Raw genomic sequence first — 24,241 nt, forward strand, 5'->3', positions numbered from 1 at the left:
CAAACGTTTTGATTACAGATATGTTTTAAAAAGATAATATGTTGCTTTTATGTGTAAATCACAGGTTTTCCCAGTAATAAAAAAAAATTATAAAAAAGTGAAGTGGAACTACCCAACACTGCACAGGCAAATTGCTTGTTTGGGTCCAAAGAAGAATGCCCAGATTGTATACAGGTCTTTAGTATAACATCAGTGCTTACAACTGCACCATAGAAAAACTCATGAACGAGGCTATAGGAGACCAATCACATTGGAAACCTCCAAGTACAAAGGAATAGGGTAAGCAAACCTGACGTTTACTTCCCCACCCAGACCTAAAGAAGCACTTAACGCTTGCAGTGCAGAGGTAGTGCCACTGCTAGGGAGGTTTTTTTTTTTTTTTTTTGCACATTTCTGCACTTAGGTTTAAATATTGTTTCTTCCAAAAGATAAGACTCCAAAGTCCCCAATGGAGAATGCAGAACACGCAGAATTGTGAGTAGAGATATTAGTATTTGCAGACATCCTGGGCAATTATTTTTGACCAAAAATTAAAGAAAATTACTGTGCCAATTACCATTAGCACAATGCTCCCAACAAGCAAAAAGCCGACACTTAAAATAGATCTAAAATCCTTTCTTTAGCAGGGATTGATAATGCGTTTACTATTACTGGCCACAGAAATGTTTGGAAAGATCTTTATTTGCAACCATCAGTTAAGTTTTATTCTTTGCCAGTAAACAGCGAACCATGAACAGCAATTGGGACAATGCTTTTCATGTATTTTGTTGTACTTTAGGATATATTCACTTAATATTGTAAAGCCAATAAAATTCTTACCTTTAATGTGAGCAGTTAAGTTATCTCAAAGTTTCCTCTTTAACAGACACAGGGAAGAACAAGTGCATGCAAATAATGGATTATACACCAGATGTTTACTTTCACTGACTGCACATCTTGTTGCTTTTTTTCTATAGTGCTACACTGTACTTCTGTTTTGTACCAACTTTTATACATTCTGTACTCTTCTCAGCTTTAAATTGCCTTTTTTTTTTCCACTTTAAAGTTTTTTTGAACTGTCCTCCTAAATGTCATTTTTACATAGGAAAATGATCCCTGGAGCCCACTACTGTGGACTATTTGGGTCTACACTGGGTTATCTTCTAAAGCTAATGATGCCAAAGGGGTGATTTGGAAAACAAAAGATTTTCTATAGCAACATTTAGGATAAAACAAAAATGTGTAGGACATGTTTTTTTTGATAGCCTCAGAGTGTGTTCGAGCAGCAAATAATTCAACCACCAGACACGCATATTCTAACACAGAGATGGATAAGTGCTATGCAGCTCACATCTCGCATTTCTTTTAATCAATGCCTGATATTTTTTTTTTTAAGATCAGGCATTGTCTTACTTATTTAATACACAAAATAAAAACTAATGGAAAAGTTGATTTAAAAAGAAAATGTTAAGCTTACGTATAATACTAAAAAGAAAAACTCAATATTATACAAATAGAAACATAATTAAGAAAAAAAGTTATCAAAGCTCAAAGCTGTCAAGAGTGTCTAAGTAAACAATTTAAAAACAAAGGAGAAATCCTATTCAAATACTGGCCAGGAGCTGAAAAACGTGCATAATATGTAAAGAAAATTATAACATATAAAAAGAATGCATCACTTGGTGAATGCAAAAAAATTGAGGTGCAAATAATAGATTTGCTGTAACACTGAAATGTCTGTCAAATATCATATTTTTGCATCCAACAAATGTAGGCAATGCAAAATTTAGGAAGGATTATTGTAAAATGTTTATTTTAGGCTCAATTTGATTTAATATTTTAGGTTCTGAATGCTAGTTTTTGACCAGTAGCCATTTTAGCATACATAGTTACTAGATACATGAATACAATTGTATCTTCCACTGGATAGATGCCTAGAAGTGAATTGTCTATATGGATATGTTGGGTAGATGCTGAAAGCAGCACTGATCGGAAGACTGAGTAATAGTTCTTTTCAGCACCTAGGATTTATTTTTTAATTCCACTTATACAACATTACTAGAATAGGGGTGTACTTCCTTTATCTGTATGTCTCAAATATTTGATGAATGAAAGTAATATTGTTCTTTTTCAAATATTGAGAAATAGAACTGGAAGGTAAGTTGTGCCATTTGTCTGCACATCTCACCCAACGTCTCTTTCCACTTCACTTGTACACCTTCCAGCTATGATCAGTGCCTTTGTATCTTTGACATAACCAATGTATCCTAAATCATTCACTAATATTATATGGTCAGAGGACTATTTTTTACAAATTACAAGATACCAGTCTACACAATTAAACTATGCTTTAAACTGGTCAAAATACCCTTCTAAATTTTAAGCCAATATATACACGTGTCAGGCAGTTCATGCACTTAGAATCAATTATTGAAGTGTCACCCAATGAAAGCGCAGGGAAAAAAATGATCAATGTTTGGTGTGTTAGAAGTGGCAGACAGGATTGTTAATTGTTTTCGTTTTTTTTTTTAATGTATAAGTACATTAAAATTATATTTACTTATCTGCCCCTTAGATATATTGATGTACTTATCCTACCAGTCAAATGGAAGGGAACTTTTAAATTTACTATGGGTACGAATCCTAGAAAATTATTTTATGGGATAATGCTTGTGCACAAAATGCCACTTACATTGTGTTCATGAGCATATTATTCTCCTGTCCCAAGGTGGTGCAAGACATGCTAGCCTTCAACAGTGCGGTGTAAAACCTGGCCTTTTGCTATAGGATCCGTGCTCCATTGGACATGGCATTTCCTTCTGCTGCAGAAAATGTGGAGCTCTACATCAATGTAATATTTTTAGGGGTCCATGGCAACATAAAAAGAAGCTACAGGGACCTGGTGGGGGGGGGGGGGGGGGGGGGGGGGGGTAGGAAGGGATTTTCTCCTGACACTCTTCAGACTTATTACTACACCTAAGTAACCCATATTTGTAATGTTTTGCCCCCCACCCACCAAAGCTTATGTTATTTAAGTTTAATTCCAAAATCATTTCTGCACGATTTTGAAACCCATAAAGCAAAAAACACACAATATATGTGAATCTCAACATCTATGTATACTTGAATCTTGACATCCAGAAGATCGGTTACGTTTGTCATATCCAACAATTCCACAAGAGCGTTTCTTTTTTTGGTCAGCAGGACTTACAAAGAGGTAAACATTTGACTTGTGTGATGTTGGGCTGCATTAAAACATTAACTAAAAGTCCAGATTTATTTATAACGTGCCTAGAGTTGCTCCTGGAATAAAAGACATGTAATAAAGATATCTCAAGATGTCTGAGCATATTTATGATTTTTAAGGTTATTTTCTAATCAAGTTAGAAATTTATCTTGTCAAAAAAAAATTAAATTTAGCACAGTTTTTACATACCGAAATACTAGCATTTATACAAATAAATGTTACCAGAACACATTGGTTATAGAAACATCCCAAAACTCACCTTTAAGGATATTTATACAACCTTCAATACCCAATAATTGTTTAATGCATTCAAGTATTAAAAATATTGTTTAGTTGCATTTAATTTGTGATTTTTCCAAAACAAAAAAGATCAATGAACAACATAGTTTATGGTTTTCAAAAATAATAATATTATAAATAAGGCAGTTTTTCCACATAATAGTCTAACATCTATTGCACCAAACACAACAGAACAAAACCATCAATACAAGTCAAAAGCCACGTTCCCACCGTAGCATGAAATGGCTCCTGTTCGACCATCCTCAGCTATATTGCGTGTAAAAAAAACAAAACAAAGAAAAAACGAAAGAAAAAAAAAAAAAACACAGAGTGCCTTCACACAGGCAGTCATGTCTTGTTTCCAGTTGAAATGCTTCACTGCTTGTTCTGTCTATACTACGAAAACATTGGTTGATTCCCCTGTTCAAGGAACAGATGACATGTCCATGTGGTAGCCTGTACTGGGCTCATTTGAGACGCTGAGTTACATTAGCCAGAGCGACTGCAAAGGCTTGGACGGCCGAAAAGGGATACTGAAAGTCCAAAATGTAGGCATTGCCATCAATCCTTCCAAACTGCATTACCTGCCAGAAAAAAGGTAAGTTTGTAACATTCAGATGTCAAAATCCCCTTTAAAAATAATATAAACTGAAGTTCAGAAAATCAAATCATTTAATGGGGATCAACTGACCCTTCCATTTTATTATCTATTGGCTTGAAAGGAAACTTATTCCTATATATCATCATAGGTCAATAACACAGATACATTAGTTAAATCTACTTGACTTGATTGGAAGGGATGCAAAGTATGGTACAGTCACATAATGTTCCTTTCATTTTTTCAATATAAAGTTATCTTGCAAATCAGATAATTAAAATAAAATTATTTGCAGTTCAAAGATTTGTCTGTCCAGAACATAACTTAACACCCACATCTGCCCATTTATGTAAATGTTTCAAATGTATGCAAATGTAGTTATTAGAAGCCAATGATGGGAAAGTATCCATAAAAGGCGCTCTTACCTGAACCATCAGATTAAACTGAGAAAAAAATTTATAGATGTCAAGCACACAAGATCTTAATCCAAGTGCTTCTATCATGGAATAATATGGGCAGCGTATGGCTTATATAGAAGATGCAGAAATCTGTGTACTGGATGGGACAAGACATGCTTTCAACTATAGACCTTGTGCATGGGAAGACAAGTCCTCCATTTGCGCACTGTGAGGACGATGAGAAACGTGTCCGACATCTATACTTTCTTGTGAGTCTTAGGCTAAACTGTGGATTAAAAAATGCTCAAAAATCATTGTTTTATATAAATGACTCATTTTTTGACAGCATGGAGTCAGAGGAATCTCCATTGTACTTAACAGTGAAAAACAACTACAACTGATGTGAAGTCAGATAAAAATTGTTATTCTAGTAAAAGTCTGACACTTTATGTACTGTATAACAAATGTGTTATATATGTGCAAATGTACACACATCATTAAATGAGTCAGAGCAAGACTCATCCATCTTTCTTAACTGTGTGTTCTAATGTAGGAAGGGGAGGAATGGAATTAGCACCTTCTATGTTCACTCTTTGGAAAACCTATCATGCCTTGTGTAACTAGTGTCCTAGAAAATATATTTAATAGATATCAGAATTGAAATCTATAAAACATAGACACATAAAAACAATTTAGTATAAAAGGGCCTATTTTTTCCTGTGGTTATATTTCTGCACAATCTGGACATAGTTATTGCCAGAAGAACAGAAAAGACTCTTTGAGCACAAACAATAGGCCAGGGTAAGCAACAGTTTACAAACAATATGAACAACTATTGATGGAGAATAGGACTGTAAATGCAGCAATTGTTAAAAAAACACTGTAGAGGGGGAAAAAAAAGCAGAACTAAATATAGTGTCAAATCCTCTTGTTTATTAAAGCTTCTGCTGCTAGTGACTAAACATGAGCTTTCCATTGATCAATGCAATTTTAGGTTTCTGTAATGACAGCAGCCTTTTTTAAATCACTTTTTGGCACCATGGTGTTTCTAAGATTTAATTTCTACTTTTAAATCAATATAATCTAATCTCTGCAACCAGCAACTGCCTATTGAATTTAAGCACACAAATGTTGACCTAGACAGCATTTGTACCACATGTGATCCAGATGATTGTATTTTACAGAAGTCCAATTGAGCAGTTCTCCCTAGCTTGTTCAGTGGCAATAACTTCTAGCAATTATCAAGAAAAAGATGTTCTGGAAACCCCTCTGCCTCAACGCTTGCCTGTCTAACAAATCAACTGTCATTAGAAAACTTTACTCACAGTTTTCTGAAAGTCTTATAGTCCAGTGAGCAAGAAATAACTTTAAAGAGTGATTTTGTGAAAAAGAAAAGGCATTGCTGAAAAGACACTGAAGATGTTGTGTTTTCTAGATTTATAAGAAAGGGCCTCCATCTTAAGGCAGATAGACCTATTGTTCATCCCTATTGGCTAGTTTTAAACTAGCATGGAAAGAATGCATATATTGTAATCTTCATTTCCAAAGATTATTTTCTGTAAAGCCCTTGAAAGCATTTATAAAAGGCAATGTGATGAAGAGAGAAAGTATCCACAATGTATAAACTTGTGCGAGAAAAGATTCTGGAACACCCAAGACCAATGGTAAGCTTGCCTGTGAGGAATGAACATCTAAAAGAATTGTCAGGAATAACATAACTTTAATAAAAGTCCTCTTGTAGACAGTGAAGAATCTGTTTAGGAGTATCAGAATGCAGAAAAAGTTTGTAATTTGCCTAATTGTTATTGGCCCTTTGTACAGCAATTGCAGGACAACAACGCAAGTCTTGATCAGTACTAGAGTACTGCAAAGAAAACACGTTAGTAGGTTAATAGGTATTCACCCTAAAACTGGTAATAAACTGGTCATATTAGATTATGGACCCCTCTGAGGAAGTTAGTGACAGTGCTGTACAGTGTATTATGACTGCGCTGTATAAATACAAGATAATAGTAACTGTTGTCAAATTTGAAAACTTGCTTGATCTAATCTGGCTAAATGTTGCTTTATTTGCCTAGATAAATTAAATAACGTGTCAAATATGCCCTTTATTTAGGCAGTGTGCCAAAACACTACAAAATCCCACTTCAGTATCTACCTTAGTTTACTTCTTTTTTACAATTCTTACTAAAATTCAGGTGCATTGTATGGAATGTATAAACTGCAAATATTTGAAAATACGGTTTATTCTGAAAGCTACAATTAAGAAATATAAAAAATATAACGGTAAATTAAATGATAAGCACAGCAAATCTTTTGCCATACCTGTCTTCCTTCCAGTTCTATCTGAAAGTTTTTTGCAGATTCCTGAGTCACCCGACCTCCAAAATCCAACTGGTAGACTTGAGTTGCCTCATTCCATAAAGGCTGCTTGTTGGCCATGACATATACAAATCCTTGGCTTCCCAATCTGCCATCATCTTTGTCATTAGCTTTTCGACATTTAAACTCATCCAGGTCACTAGCAGTCCTAAGGTTTCTTTTGGTTTTCCATCCCTTCTTATTGCTCTGGCTCTGGTTCATCAGCTCATCCCCACTAATAAAGAGTTCAGGTTCACTTTCCGAGCTATCCTGAAACTCATTTGTCTTATTTAGCTTTTTGGATTTTAGCTGATCTTTTTGACTCTTAACTTTCTTTTTTTCTCTTCCAAGCCTAGGACTGGCTATGAGAGTGTTAAAGTCACTCAGGGTCTTTGCTTCCTTTTTCACCTTACCCTCAGTGATGGCTTGAACATTTCCTTCGTCTGCTCTGCTATCTACACGTTTTCTATTTTTCTTAGGAAATTTGTCAGTTCTCTGAGCTATTGGGCTCTCTGTTAATGACAGAACTTCCTGGAAGTTATCTGCAGTTTCCACCATGACTTCATTGCCTACATTATTTTGCATTTCTGGTTGGGATGGAGTCATGGCAGGCTTTTCTGGCACCAAATGAGGTTTTGGTGGTAGAGTAGCCTGTGAACTCTGCATTGGTGGGCATGCACTATATGTGTTCCATGGGTGTAGTGCCACTGGAGGAAGCTGCAAGCCATTGCAGTTACTACTTCCTGGGTACATTGGTGGCATGGGACAGCAAGGCAAACCGGGTGGATATGCTGGCTGTACTACTATAGTGGGGTCTTGCTGCACAAACTGTGCCGGAGGTAAATTTTCCTTTGGAGAGCAAGGTTTCTGTACTTGTTGGAGAGGGGGGACATTATAACCACTGGTATATGGGATCCCAACTCCATAACTTGTCTGGAATGTTGAAATAGGGCTGGTGGGTGACTTGGGGGAAATAAATGGCACACGAGACATATCTAAATGTTGACCTTGTCCAAGAATTAGAGGGGGAGGTCTTTGGGGCATTGGCAATGTATTATGAGCGGTCCTCTCTTGTGGAACCCATACATCTTCATTTACTAGTGGGTCCCACTGGTACGGTGGGGGTCGCTTTATTGTAAGTCCTGCCTCTGCCAAACTTAAATGTCTGGTTGGCTTTTCTACTGGGCAGTGTTGGGAAACCGACTCATCTTCTGTAAAAGCAGAATTAATATAATCTGTCCTGTCCCGACAGCTTTCAGGTGGGCTTAGTAAATTATATGATGACTGGGATGCTAAAGGGGCAGTACTGGCAGAGTGAACAATAACAGTGCTCTGCTGGGGACCACAAACTGCTGATAAATCAGGGCGAATATTTCCAGCACCTATGGTATTGGTGCTGAAACTATGATTGCTGATGCTACTGCTAATTACTCCAGTGCTACTGCTGCATTGGCTGCAAGTGTACAATGCTGTGGGCACCCGTGGTTGATATTGTCCGGGTACAACATTGATCTTTGTTTTCGGTGGATGCTGCAATGTTGCTCTTTGATTATCTGCCATCTGGGCCATTTTAAGAGTTGCTTCACGACTATTTCTTCGCAAAGTTGCATGAATAAGACTGCTGTCTATTCTCTGAGAAGCAGCTCTGCCTTGAGCAAGTTGTGCTGCAATCTCAGGATATGGTGGTGGATCTCCTGGTGGTATGGAATAACGAGGAACAGTCAGCCTATTTAATGTGGCACTGGTGCATGGTTGTTTAATTTTTTTCTCTGTTGCAGAAACCCTCAAGGTTGCCGAGCTTCCTGGACCTGGAAGAGTATAGGTGTTCTGTGTGCAAAGCATTCGTGTCCGTGGTCTGCATACTTCTTCTACATTGCCACTACTATCAAATGTTGTTATACGCTCATATCCCAGTGGTGTTTGGTAGTGCCCGCTTGTGAAGAGGGAAAAGTCTCCTTTTTTGAGACAGATGTCCAAAGGAGGTTGAGGGATTGGTGGTGGAGGTGCAGCTGAAGTTGGAGGAGCTGGGATAGTTCCTGGATATGGAGGTGGAGGGTTGAGTTTGTTCATTTGCATTTCTTGAACAGTAGTGAAAACAACAGCATCTCCTTCTGCAAACTGAGGGACTGGACGTAAAGGTTTGGGCTTTTGAGGATGCTCATGATCTCTTTCATTGTTTTCAACAGGTGGCATATGAACTGCACTCTGCGGTGGGTGTGGCAAAGGAGGATGAGGGGGCTGTAACATCCGTCCCATTTCAACTCCACCAAATATGACCTGTCCTGGATTGGAATATCTATTTGGTACTGGATACTGAACAGCATTTTCTACTGGATGATCCGAAGGTGCGGGAGCTACCATTTGATTGGACAAAACATCTAGTTGAACATTTTGATTGGCTAACAAAGACTGAACTAAGCCTATACTTTGAGTTGGTGACATAGCTTGAGCAGAGCTATGAATTGGTGCTATAGGGATATTCACAGTGCAAGGTGGGTTATTTTCGGGTGCCCCAGAAGTTCCAGTTGCTGTAGAAAATGAAAAGACAAATTAAGGAAATTGTAAGTACATTTGATTTAGCTTATTTTTAAAATATTAGCTAACATAATGATAAAAATTGTAAGTACAAGGTACATGATTGCTGAAAAAAAGCAAATGTGGAATCCTATAAAATATCAATTTTACATTCTAATGAAAAAAAATATGAAGTTTTTCACTGCTGTTCCTGATATATTTATATTTATATGTGGCCCCTCTTGGCGGTGCACATAGTTTGCAAAAGAAACGGCTTGTCATGTACTGCTCCTATTGATGTCCACCAGGCCAGTGGTCGCCAACCGGTGGTCTGCGAGAAAATGTTGGTGGTCCGCGGCTCTGGTCAATGAGCCCCAAGGCGGTGTCAGAAGAAGGACCCAGTTGGAGGGACGCACGGGCCAGGACCACCGACCATGTCCCCCGTACAGATCGCAGGCTCAGGGAAGTGGGTGGGTTGTGTCTTTGGCTCAGACCTGCAATGGGAGAGTGGACGGGTTCCGACATCATGACTTCACTAAAGGGGACGTTTCTTCCCCTTTAAGTGACAACTGACTCCCCGCACAGGCGCAGTCAATTTAGTGGTCTGTCAGCCTGAAAAGGTTGGCGACTACTGCACCAGGCCATACACTCTTATTGCCTGGTATGGTTCTAGTCATGAAAATAAAGTGTCCAGTGCTGTAAAAGACTGCTCTTTACAATGAGGCTAATTGTGGCAAATGTATACTATTAACATGGAATTCTTGAAGCCAAAAAAAAATCTAATCATTCATATATCAATCAATTTATCCTCACCAGGTAAATCATCTTCATCTTCGCTGAAAACATTTGTGTTAAATACTGGCAAATTAATGTAATCCATTGAAATTTTCCGCACTTCTGGAAGGTATATAGTCATCTGTCTTGGTTGAAGATGCAGCAAACTCGTTTTATAAATAACTACATAAAAAACAGAAACAAAAAATATATATTTGTAAAGTAAACATTTACTGCAATTATCATAAACCAGTGAAAAAAAAGATTTGTGTGGTATTTACAGTATTGAAAAGGTATTTTATGCGCTTGGAGGTCAAACTACTGGTTTACTTTATTGCCAAACCAGCATTACATATATTCACATCATTCTTCCAACCCATTCTCTTATGAGAACAAGGAGAAATAATTAGCACCTCCCCTGTTAAGAGTATAGGTGCTGACCAATGGGGGGAGGCAGTATATGGTCATTGGAGCCTACATAAACTTTCTTATTCCAGGTAGGAAGGAAAGACAAGTACAATATGCTTGGAGATATGCAAACCAGAACATTTCTTACATTTTTAAAACAAATTCTACAACTTCACAGTAGTTTTTACATTTTAAAGGAAATCTGTACAAAGAACTTACCGGCTCCAAGATTAGCTGGTAAGAAAGCTGCCAAGCCTACAATTTTAAACTTGGTTCCCCATATGTTGGATGTGACCTGAGCAAGATAGTTATGCTGCAAATAAAAAAGAAGTACATTTTAAATGTAACAAGTGTCTAAAATGGTTCTCATCATATTCTTGTTTGAGGTAGAAATCTAAAATCTGTCCTTTACCCACAGATATAGATCTTCCTAAAATCTAGAGTGAATATTTTGGCCTCATATAAGCATGTAATCAAGGACAGAACGTCTTACCTGAGTGATGTCTTCCAAAGGAAACTCTCTGCGAGTTAGGCTTGGTGACCCAATTGAAGGTTTCCGTATCGGCAATCTAGGAGACCTGGTAATCTCTTGAGTGGCCCGGGATAGCTTTGGGGATTTTCTTGCTTCTATGTTAATTCTGAAGGTATTACAATAATTTAAGTGGGATGGAATCAAAAAGACACAAAAAACTGCCCAAAATGATTTTATTAATTTATACATGGAAGACAAATGTGTACTTTTATGCAAAAGAAAATTGGAACATGACAGAAAGTATAGTGCAAACATTCCTAAAGTTGGCATATACACACTGCATAGTTCAAATGTTTTCTGCAGTGACCACCGTGGTATATATATATATATATATATATATATATATATATATATATATATATAGTAGATAAAAACAAAAGACATAATGACCTGGGGAGCTTGGGAGATTTGCTGGCTCTTGACACTTTCGGAGATTTCTTAGCTGCCCAGTCATCACTAAGTTCAATATCACTAGAATCTGAACAATTACAACTGTCGATAACTGCAGAGATCAATCCATTGCCATATATTTCATCTAGAAATACATTATAAAAAAAATAAATTACATAGCAGAATATACCAGTACAAAAAATTATGAATTCTTCTAAATTACTCAAAGTGTATCAAGAATGAACATTGACATATGGGGGGTAAATACAAAAGAGATCTCTGTGGGCCATATTGCACACATTTATACCTCATGCTTACTGTAGCCCAATTTAAGCCTTCCGTTTTTTCCCCCTTGTACACAGGTGGACAGTGGACCTTCCTCAATTAAAAAAATACATGCTGGTGGCCAATGAAAATTACATGACCACTTGAAAAAATCAAGTCTCCTGCCCTGCCAGACATGACTCTGCTGTGTGGTAGAACAGTGTCTATGTATGTATAATAATTGAGTCTTTAGCTACTTGCCTGCATTTCAGCTTTAAGGCTGGATTTACACAACTTGTGTTGCACTTAAGGTAACGTGAGTTTTTACTTTCCAAATTCTGCATTACAGCCAGAATATATGCATTTTAAATACAGCACACAAACTAAGGCTACTAAAAAACAATGAACTTGCCATTGAATTTAGCTTGAACTATGCAAAACAGCCTGACACACGTAATGTAAAGAGGCTCTTAGATTACCAAGTAAACAATTACTTTTTTTTTAGTCTAATTCACTGCATCACAAAAAAATAAATATTGTCTGCTACTTGGTCTAATCCTTGTATCCTATACTAAATCAAGTGTGCTGAATCCAAATCTGAAGTCCGATTCTGCCTAGGACGTCAGGATCTTAAGTTAATTACGTGTATAGACGCGATTAGCTACATTCTCTCTCCACAGTTACTATGTAATCTCTATACATAACTAACTTTTGCCTCGAAGTTAATTAGTGACATTACAAAAACTTAGTTTTATGTTGCAACAACATATACAATTACACATAATTCACTTGTTTAACACACATGTACACTTCAGAAGTGTTTCAGGCACTTTGTGGCTCTCCGCTGTCTCCCGTTGCAGAAACCAGCAGTAGTCGCCCATCATGTTGGGGTTGCACCGGCCTTGATTACCCTGTTTCCATAGCAGAAATGTCCTGGTGGAACCTCTCCCCTTGTTCATCGCTCACATCACCCAAATTTTGTGGGAAGAAGTTTAGATGGTATTGTAAGAAATGAATTTTAAGTGACCTTCAGCAGCCAAGTTGATGGTATGCTGTTAGCATGTTGTTCAGGAGTCCAGCATGGTTTTCAGCTCGCTGGTTGCCCAGAAAGTTTTGTGCAACGAACGCAATGAATCCCAAGCAGTAAGTTCAAGTGAGTTGAGTCTGTCTCTGAATGTGGCCATCACGCACCAAATTGCTGATTTGGGGACCAATAAAAATGCCTGCTTTCAGTTTAGCATCTGTTATAACTTTTCCAAACTTGTCCTTCAGATACTGAAAACCCATACCATCACGATCCATTGCAACGACAAAGTTTTTCAATAATCCCAGTTTAATATGAAGTGTCGGAAGGTAAACTTTCTGTGGATCAATGAATGATTTATGCTTCACATTGTACTGGCCAACAGTGTGTTCAGGTCTGGGTGGCCATTCTTTCACTTTGTAATGGTTGCTGTCATCACCACTGTTCCATAGGCACAGAAAGCACATATATTTTGTATATCCCAATTGCAGGCTAAGAAGGAGTGCCACCACCTTCAGGTCATCAAAAACATTCCACTTGTGTTCTGAATACTTCAGACTTCCCTTTTGACAAAGACAGGTCCCTTACTAGATCATCTAAATCTGATTGGCTAATAAAATGTGGCTTACCCTCTTCAAGTTGGGGTTCATAAAATTTATTAACATCAACATCATCCTCCTGTTCCTCATCCGACATGTCTCTTACAGTAACAGATGTAGAAGGGTCTGGCACTGGATTCTCTGCATCATGTGGCACTGGCTTCAGAGCAGATTCACAATCAGGATAGACGATTTTTGACTTAGTCTTCTTCGAAAACCCATCAATTTTACTCATACAGAAGTAGCAGTCCGAGTGATGGTCTTTTGGTTCACGCCAAACCATAGACACAGCAAAAGGCATTTTATTCCTTTTCCCATTCAACCACTGTGTTAGGCCAACATAACACACCTGACAGCAGATATGAGGTGCCCAACTTTTACCCTGATCTCCAATTTCACATCCAAAGTATTACTTGTAAGCAAATCTCACCCTCCTGGTTAGGTTCTTGCGTTGATCACACTGGGTATATTTGCCACAAATGTAGCATAAATTGTCTGGTTTAATAATACAGCTGCACCTACTCAACCTTAGCTGAAAACAGACTCACTATGGCCTAGCTGTACTATCCAATAAGATGGTTTTGCACTAGAGACAAGCCCTTGGTCCATCTTGCCTCATATACATATATATATATATATTATTATATACCTATTTCTGACGTCAGCTCACTGACTTGCCCAGAAATGCCCAGACACTGCTGGAACATGCATGCCACCAGGGGACATGATTCAGCTGAGGTGGCAGCAGGAATAGTGGTGGCAGCAGGAATAGTGGTAGCTGCAGCTGTTCCCATGTAAAAATACATTACCCAATTACCAACCATTTGAACATCTATAGCATGCCTATAACCTAAAATCTGTAAGTGATAGGCAAATTCTGAGTTCAGATTTGGAAGCAGTACACTCAATATCATGTAAATCACATGTGGTATTCCCAGTAGCAAAATTGTTGTTGTGCAGTAGTCTAATATCAAATACAAATTGGGACAAAGAGTTGAAGTTTACTCTCTACAGAAAGACACTTAAATTATTTTACAAATTACAATTGTTTTTTTAAATACCTGATTTTCCATCTGTTTTAGGATCCATAATTACAAACTCTGGACGCAGTTTACTAATTCTTCGACCTTTGAGAACAGGCACCAGTCCACCCAGGTATTCCAAGTAAAGAGTATAGCAAGGTCCCCCAACCTCCGGATCATCCTCCGTCCGCTTCATAGTGCAGTGCAACCTCTCATTTCCTGATGTAGGGTAACTCACAAAATCTCGCATGTTATTGGGATCAGGAATAGGAGGCTTCAAAAAAAAAAAAAAAAAAAGTAACAATTAAAAAAATCCTGGCATGCCATAAGTAATAACCTACTGCCTTTTAAATCTTTTTTTGTACACATATCAGCTTAAATTGTTTTCCATACACTATTAGCTCTACAAAAATAAGTGGAAACACTCTGCAGTTCAAAGCAAGTCAATTATAAAGCAGTAAACCAGTGATCATAATCGGTGCTCCTTGCCTTACAGTTTTGCTTGCTATAAGGCATTCCAGAAGTTAAATAATGTTTTTTTTAATGCTTTTGTATTAATATAACTGAATTGCTGAACGCTAATCAAATATTTTTATTGATTCATAAACATCAAAGCATATTGTTGCATTAACTTAGACTTACATATTAAAGAAAACATATCTTACTTTTCTGTACATATGTAACAAATGAAACCTAATTCTATGGACTACCTTACTTGGCACATTTTTTAATCACTGATAAACATGTTACTTTATTATAATATTAAAAAATTATTAATTGTTAAACATGTTTGCAGTTACCTTAATGGTAGGTATAAAGGCGGTGGTGAGGTAAGAGCACAGCCGAGGAGGCAGACTTAGTTTGCTAATATCCTTGTCGTCACGTAAGGAGCTTGCAATTGCTTGCTGACAGAGAAGCTGTAAACTAGCAACCCTGTGCTCCACACGGACAACATACAGAGCCGGACCTGAGGCCAGGAAGAGGCGGGAATCTCTATGGCCCCAACAAATGGAAGTAATAGGACGCTGCAAAATAGGAAGTTAAACATTGGTTAGTTTCCCAGAAAGTAAAATTTTAATTATTAAAGCTGCCTAAATGGCCAGATAAAAACAAAAACTGTACTATTTTTTCTGTTTTAGAAAGCATCTTACTTTTAGCACATCCATTATTTTAAAACAACGCATGTTTGTTAACATAAAACGAATCCTGAAGCTTTGGTTCCTCTTTTATGACTGGTCCCCAACAGTATCATATGGGAGAAGGTATGAAATGCTTTTAATGTTTTTTCTAAACCTAATCAAGAATGTCACCTTTAGATTGCAGGGACAGCCCCAGGGATAGGTAGTTTTTGGTATTATTGGATTTCCATATAAAAAATTTTAATTACAATACAATGTTTTTATACCTGTACTGGAGTCTCCAAGGTATAGATATGTTCTCCACGCACATTATAAAACTTTATAAGGGCACTCTTCAAAGAAGGACCATTGCCGAGATCTGGTAAAAGATTTTGTTTCTCTATCCCTGCGATAGCAAGCAAATCTCCTTGTGTGCACCACTGAACCACTACATCTGAAACCAAAAAGATGGATCAACATTTATCAGCAACCAATGGTACGTTTATGTTAATTATTTAAAAAATACATGAAGCATGGAGAAATTTTAAAGTTACCATTCATAGTGGAAATCCCCTTTCACTAGAAGGGTAAAATGCTCATTTTAGTCACGGAGAACATTAAAAAAATGTCTGCAACCCACAGACTGGAGTAGGGAAGAAGCTTTGTCTGATGGAGCAGCAGTAGTCTGCGGCAGCAAGGGATAAGGCAAGTAATTTGGCTTTTTTGATTTTATTCTTCTGAGTTTGGCTTTAAGGAGAATTCTAGCATTGCATCAGAATGTAGATTATAGGCCATTGTCAAGTAATTAGAAGTAGCCATGTCTGCGTGTCAGCGGTGTTCTTTCATATGGCCACTGGGCCTGCCTATAAGGTCTGTGCAGATCTTGCAGGCTTATGCACCCCAACATACAACTAGCATGACTGGCTGACAATGGTGCTTTCCTCAGCCTGCAAAAAGTTCTCCTGCTTGCTGTATTTTCAAATAAACAATTCATATGATTTGCCTAAGAAAACATAGATTTCAGGTTCACATACACTTGCACATAAAAAACAAAACAGGCATTTTTTTTTATTAAAACAATGTAAAAAAGTCTTATTTGTCTTTAAACTATTTTATATTGCAACAGTCATCATTACAATAATCAGTGCCTGCTGATGTTGCTAATATGGTTTTGGGCATTTAGGCATCAATGATGATCTCTGGATCCAAAGAATGGGTAAAGTAATTCTGTCTTAAAATTATTAAACCAGTAATAAGGAAAATACATAATTAAACAATCTGCACTTCTGTTTGGTGGCCCTGACCTGCCTGCATCTTTTACATACATGAAATGTTATATTACTATTTCTCATAACTGTTTATATGAATAGTATATATCATAAATACATATTGGTTGAGTATTGAATGTGGCACATGTCTCTGACTTTAAAACACAGCATATAACATATAACATTTTATTTCAAAGAAAATTGATGTTAATAGATGTAATGAAAACATTAAGACATGAAGACATTTGTACAGTACTATATACAAAAGACATAATAAATTAGAAAAAATCTGACCATACCTTTCAGCCCTGAGCGGATGATTGTTGGTGATAAGTCATCATAATTGTTCATCAAACTTATATCCCCAGACGTAAATCCAACTGTAAGCAGTGGCTTAATGTTCTCCACTGGGATAGGATATGCAGCAGGGCCATCTGCAATGCATAATGAAGGTAAGGTAATCAAGAAACTAAGAAAATTAGAAAGTAGATACAATACCAATCACTAAAATCTTATACAATATTCTGCAAATATTCTGCACTTTCAATATTTTTTAACCTGTAGTTTATTTTTAATTTGTACCAGGTGATCTTATAGGTTATATGGTGACAATGCTCAGCCGTTGTCTCTCAATAGTGCGACCCCTCATTCTACAGCGATTATTCACAAGTGGAAAACATTCAAGACCAATTTTAGGAGGTTGGGATGTTCCCGAACATTTACCCTATAATCAGACGACGCAATACTTAAAACAATTGCTAAAAAATACCCTCATTTCAGATTCAACAGGCCTTGGGCCTGTTAAATGATAATGTTTACGACAGTACAAATAGAAAAAAAAATTAACATGTATGGCATGTTCGGAAAGAATAGCCTGGAGAAAGCTTATCTCTAAAAAGAACATGGCAGCATGGCTTAGGTTCGCTAAGTTGAAGGCTTTAGAAGTAGTGATGTCTGGCCATTAAGTATTTCATCAGGATTGGAGAAAACCAAACAGAGCATATCAGCACAAACACCTTGTACCAACTGTTAGGCATAGTAGAGGAGGAATTTGCAATTGCTATGAACTCATCTTTATACCAAAGTATTCTAGGTTAAAATGTGATACCATCTGTGCAACAGCTAATGCTTGGCCAAAAATCAGGTCATGCAACAAGACAATGAGCCCCCAAGTTGATAGGAACTATTGCATTCAGTCCCGGAATACCTACTGCATAACAAACAAACAGTAACTACAATAACAATTTGGTTTTGCCAGAAGGTTTTGGTAAATATTAGCAGGGATAGAGAAGACATTGAAGGTATCACCACTATGTTTACAAACTTGAGGAGTGTAAACACACACACACACACACACAAAAACAATACACCCACAATAAATACAAAAACTAAATGATTCACCTTAGGGGTTAACACTCCTCCCACCCACCCCCAACATACAATCCCCAATGCAGCCCATATCCTTCTTCTCTGCCTGCACATAAGTGTTAAATTGTGCCCCATCACATACCCATAATTTAATCCAATTTTGCCAACTCTCATAATTCTGCGCTAAAAGCATGCAGATCCCTTGCCAAAACTAACAATATACAAAATCCTGACACAAGAACACATTTAGCCAGGATATGCATTCAGAATTAAATAAATCTTAACCTTGTGCACTGTGCATGAACCTCCCAATGGCTGACCAAGGGGTTTTACAATCTTGAATTAAAAGAATCTATTTTTAGATAGCCAATTTAGAAACCCATTATAATGCATCACTTTGACTATACAATTACATTATTCCTGCATTAAAGTATTTACCATTATGTATTTGCTTCCAGCTAATAACGTACAATGTTCTTCTGTTGATTAATTTACAATGAATAAATGTATAACACAGCTGTTGCCGATTCCAACTGGAATGGATACACAGTGTTCAATTTATTTTTGGATGTAAAATAAAACTATAATAATCAAACTGAAGTGTGCTATTAGACAAGCTGCATACACTTAGTTTCAAAATTGGGTCAAAACCAGTATTAAGCTAGCCAATGAAGCAAGGACAACCTTCCAGTCTAGTAAACCATGCACCCAAAGACTTGGTACTCTTATGCATGTGGACATGCCCTGAAAACAGATGCTGGTGTCGGGGTTAAAACATTTTTGCTTCCTTAATCGAAGAGAAAAAAGACCCTTATCCGAAAAAGAGAACACAACGCCCTGTACAACAAGAATTCTCAAACATTATAAAATTAACAAATATATCACAGAATTTAAACATCCAGCTGATTTCTAAAAGTATACTTAAATTAAACATTGAGATACATAAAGAGAGCACAGTCTACCTGCTGAGCAATTTAATTATGGATTCAGACACTGCTTTACTGCACCAATTCACCTCACTCACAATAGCCTTAAAAAGCCTGTTGTTAAAAATGAGTGAAACTAAGTTTGCCTAAATATTATATTATTAAATATTACTAAATGGCACAAAAAAAGGTTATTAATAGCGAAATAGTATTCCTCATGACCCATTTAAATTCAAACACCATCTTTATTTTGCCTTCCTCAATGGCTACTTTTGCAGAATTCCTTAATTTCCCACATAAGAAAACTCAAGTTTTGCTCATCTCTGCTTGCTTTATGAAAGGCCAAAAAAAAAGATGTTTATCATCGCAATCAAGTCTCCATCCAATTGGTAGCTATTGCGCAGGTAGCAAAGAGAAGGGACAATGCACTGCAAAGGTTTGAGAAGCAACAGCTTACACCAGGGGTATCAAACACAAATACACAGAGGGAAGAAAAGTAAAAACTTAGACCAAGTCGCGGGCCAAACTTGAAATTTATTGAAAAAACAATTTATCTCAATAAGAAGAAACAGGAACACATGGCAAGAGCATGCCGTAATATTCAGTGAATTGATGTAAATTATTTAGATCAATCCAATGCATATTACTGCATGCTCTTCTCATGTGTTCTTGTTTCTTCCTATTGAGAACAATTGTATTACTTTGCCAGAGAATGCAATGTGAAACCAAATACAATGCTGCATTCATTTGGTTTCACATTGCATTCCCTGGCACAGTAAAACAATTAATATAGCAATAGCTCTATGATAATTCCTGATAATAATAATCCTAATAATTGCTGATTATTGAACTTACCTGTACGTATAAACTCCTCGGGGTCCATGCACAGGCTGCTGTTCAATAGACTTGGGTAATGCCGCTACTACATTTCCTGGTGTCTATAAAATGCGGGGCCACGCATAGGCAGAGACGCGAGTGATGCCGGGAATTGTAGTAGCAGCATTGTACTGGCGTCTATAGAACAGCAGCTTAAAATGAATTGCAGCTGGCCCGCCGTTACTACAGATTGCAATAGCGGGGGACTAGCTGCAATTTCATAATAAAAATTCTTTTGGGGGCCAAAAAAAGGTTGTGCCGGGCCAGATTTGGCCCGCGTGCCAGCGTTTGACGCCACTGACCTACACCATTCCTTCTAATCCTGTATAGAATTACGAAAGCTTATTTTGCTAACAATTACACATAACATGGCAGCTCATTTAAAATGAATAGTTTTCCTTCAGCACACGGTAAAATATGACACAACATGACACAACGCACATGCAGTATTGTGGAGCAGAAGAATGGAGTAGTTTGAATAGGCCTTCAATAGAATATTATTTTTCCCTGACACTTAAAGCCTAGGGTGGGAGTTACATTGGGGCTCACAGTACAAGGTAAAAATCTATTTAATATTCATATGTAATATATTTATTTTTAAATATTTGATTCCATAGTATATGGAATAACAAAGCATTCAAGCGAATTTTGTTGCACTGTAATAAGAATAGTAATTACTTTCCTAGTTTTTACTTCTAGAAAATAAACCGTGATTCAGAAGATATTAAACAGTCATATACTACCACCCACTCTTCATGATGACTCAGAGACATGTCAATGTATTCCTGATTTATGTAGCTGTCAAACATTCACAACGGGCATATTGTAAAGCTTTATCTTAAGATAACATGCAGGGAAATTAGGAAATATCATGGATAATACTGAGGTACATGATCCTCTGCACTACAACATTTAGGATTATTAAAAAAAAAAAAAAAAAAAAAAGATTAATAAAACTTGCTTAAAATTTGTGAAGTATATAACAAAAATCAGAAAAGTGTAAAAAAAACAAAACAAAAAAAACACAAACACCTGAAACTAATATAATAGAAACAATACAATTCACATACCTAAAAGTGGACAAATGCCTTAAAACTTACTTCATTTATTTGTTTACGACACCAATGGCCTAATGTAATGTTGACAGTATTTAATTGAAATTCTATTCTTATATGGGACGGTATCCCGATTATCTTTTGCCTCATGTGCATAGAAAATATAGGGATAAACTGAGCAAGCAATAATAATTATGGGGAAAAAAAGAAGAAAAAAAGATTTTTCTTAAAGCTGTAAACATTGTGGTGGCTATCGGTGGTGAAGGTGAAAGGATCCGTACAACCAGCTGAAAAACGCATTTATCCTTTAAAGTAAAAATCTTTTAAAATAGTTTCTGGAAACACAGAAAATGCATAAATTGTTGAAAATGCATTTAACTTTTTTTTTTTTTTTTTTTTTTTAAGCTTTAACCTAAATTAAGCTGATGCAGCCACTGGACAGACATTCTTAGTTTAGGAAATAGTAATTCCTCCTCTTCCAAAATACCAAGTATACTGGGCCTGGTATCTACACTGGTACTTGATAGAATACCAACAGGAGGGCATGAAACAACGAGATTCCTACACTCTTATTCTATTCTACAAATCTGACTGCTTAATAATGTACATTAACTAGTCAACTAGCAGCCTTGTGAATTAATGAAATAACCAGAGGTTTGAAGTCCTCAAATGTAATGGCAGCTGGAGCTTTTAAAGCAGAGCTGAACCAGTAAAGCTTAAAAAAAATACAAGAACCATTGGAATTGATTTCCTTTTGTAAGTGGGGTCATCAATTCTTACATGGCTAGTGTGCCTGGCCAAATTTAAAAGAATATTTCTGTGAGTAAAACACCATCACCAATTTGTCAAGGCTAAACATTTAAACACTGTAAGAAAATACAAATTGTACGTTTTCATAGTCACCTTGCTGAGATGTTTTATTTTAAGCAAGCAAATGAGTATAATGTGAAAAAAAAAATAGTTTTCCCTTTACCATCTTAGTATTTATTTAAAAACCGCCTGGTGACCGTGCTTGTCTATGAGATATAATCACAGTTCAGCAACCCAGTGCCAGCTGTGACCAAATGATGAAAAGCCCCAATGATTGACTGTCAGATATAGTGCTGTAAAAGATCTGGGACCAACAAAGGAGACATCTTGTTCTAAATGATGGCATTTAAAATTCCTTTTTTACATCATTTTTCATTAAGGTGAGTAGTGCTTCAAGTCTGTAAGCTCTGCTTTGGAGTGCCTTCATAAGTTGCAGTTTATCCATAACTTAAGAAAACCCTCAGCTCTAAACAGGTAAAGAAACATTAAGCCCATCTCCAGAGATGTTCCAACTCTATCACATCTTGCTCCAGAGATTAGACTCAAAATAATTCAGAGGTGATGTGCCCTATTCAGCAAAAATATGAACAAATGATATGGCCTTTTCCTGATTCCTTTAAAAACAAACAAAATAACTCCCAAAAACTCAAATCTCTTAAAGTTTGGCAGAACTCAAGGGATGACATTCTCAACAAATGTGCTTTATTTTTATATAGTTTTACTCCACTGCAGATCCTATAAAACAGTGTTTAGGACAAACCAATGTTTAAAGGGCCCTTTGAGCTATAAAGAAAAGAAGCAGCTGGCTAATGAAAGATTGGCATGTGTATATCAAAAGCTACCAAACCTTACCTGAAAAATAATTTAGTTGAAAGCAGATGATGGTATTTTCCATTCTTTTTTTAAGCTACAGTCATGACTTTATTGGTGGATTATACATTGGCAGCAGTTGAACAGTACCTGGTCAATGTCCACCGGGGCCTGTGGTTAGTTGTATACCTGTCAGGAACTTATGGTTAGGATAAGCCTATAAGCGCTGTTTAGTGTACAGTTTGTCTGTGACCTGCCAGGGTTTTTTTTGCTCAAAATGTAAGGATGTTCTTTGCTTTTAAAAAAGTATGCACTTTCTAAAACCTTAAAAAAATATTAAAATACAGAAAAGCTTTAACTATTTGTGGCATGGATTCAAATAGTTGCTGGAAACATATCTAAGGCTAGCCAGACGGGTGCAATAATTGTCATTAGAAAATGAACGACTAAGGACAGAGCAATGATTATTTTGAACGATCGTTTTGTGCACAATTCTGTAATGATACGATCGTTCAAATATAATCCACCAATAATGTACACACACTAGATGCGTTAGTTTGAGCGATGCAGGAAGCGACATGTAACAGAGGAAGTGTACCGCAGAACAATCCACGATCACTGAATGACTGTGCACACAATAGATAGTTAACGATCGTCGCCCAAATGGATCCGCCAGGATGGTTGTTCCAGCGACAATTCTTGTTAATCATCGTTGTTGTGCACTTTTTTTGTTAACGATTATCAAATGATTGGTTGTTAATTGTTCGTTTCCAACAACAATTTTAGCACATGTGTACCTAGCCTTAGAGATTTCGGTCCAAATTGACTAGCATTAAGCAGTTGCTGCAGTTTTTCTCACCTGCACATCCATGGGGTGTATCACCTTCATCTTAAAAGTGCTCTGTTGAACTGAGATCTGGTGACAGCGGAGACCATTTCAGTACAGTGAACTAATTGTCAGGTTCAAGAAACCAGTTTGAGATGATTTGAACTGACATGGCTCGTTATTCTGCAGCCATCAGAAGATGGGTAGTCCGCAGTCATAAAGGGATGCACATGTTCAGCAACAATACTAAGGTAGGCTGTGGCATTTAAACAGTTCCCAATGTGTACTAACAGTTAGTGTCTAAGTTACTATCATGTTGTTGACGCCAAATATTGATCATCTGCATGTAGCAATAGAAATTGGGACTCCAACAATTTTCCAGTCTTCACCTTTTCAATTTTAGTGGGCCAAAAGTGGGCCAGCAAAACAGTGGTGAAATCTTCATTCCAACCACACTGTGTGGGTCAGGGCTTTTGGGATATGTAGTTCTGGGGGCATGCTTACATGTATAAAAAGAGACTTCCCAGCATCTGCCCTTGAAATTTATTATTACTATCTGTTAAAATGTGTTAGCATCACTATGTGGTTATTGATTATTAATAATTGTATTAATATTGTAATTTACTCCAAAAACCCTTCTCACACCACTGTTCATTACAAACATTTTTTAAGCTTCTGATCATCTAGGTTTGAATTTTATTCATTTTACTTTATAAAGTTCTAAGCCAATCAATACCAAACCAACAAGCTCCAAGACCAAACAATAAAATCAAATGAATTGAATCTGAATCAGTC

The 24,241-nt window shown here is 36.9% G+C and overlaps 1 protein-coding gene across 1 annotated transcript in view; it reads right to left on the minus strand.

Moving 5' to 3' along the window:
• Positions 1-3,079: 3,079 nt before the first annotated feature.
• TULP4 (TUB like protein 4) overlaps positions 3,080-24,241 on the minus strand; it is a 66,415-nt gene continuing 45,253 nt past the window's right edge. Inside the window, exons 6-15 of the mRNA XM_072409366.1 lie at positions 17,075-17,209; positions 15,795-15,961; positions 15,190-15,414; positions 14,429-14,663; positions 11,481-11,625; positions 11,052-11,196; positions 10,778-10,871; positions 10,190-10,333; positions 6,827-9,390; positions 3,080-4,089 (exon numbers count right to left, since the gene is read on the minus strand). Of these exons, the coding sequence (XP_072265467.1) occupies positions 3,973-4,089; positions 6,827-9,390; positions 10,190-10,333; positions 10,778-10,871; positions 11,052-11,196; positions 11,481-11,625; positions 14,429-14,663; positions 15,190-15,414; positions 15,795-15,961; positions 17,075-17,209 (3,971 nt within the window). The 3' untranslated portion in view covers positions 3,080-3,972. The remainder of the gene's footprint in view (positions 4,090-6,826; positions 9,391-10,189; positions 10,334-10,777; positions 10,872-11,051; positions 11,197-11,480; positions 11,626-14,428; positions 14,664-15,189; positions 15,415-15,794; positions 15,962-17,074; positions 17,210-24,241) is intronic.

The sequence above is a fragment of the Pyxicephalus adspersus genome, chromosome 4 (assembly GCF_032062135.1).
Source record: "Pyxicephalus adspersus chromosome 4, UCB_Pads_2.0, whole genome shotgun sequence".
NCBI lineage: Eukaryota > Metazoa > Chordata > Amphibia > Anura > Pyxicephalidae > Pyxicephalus > Pyxicephalus adspersus.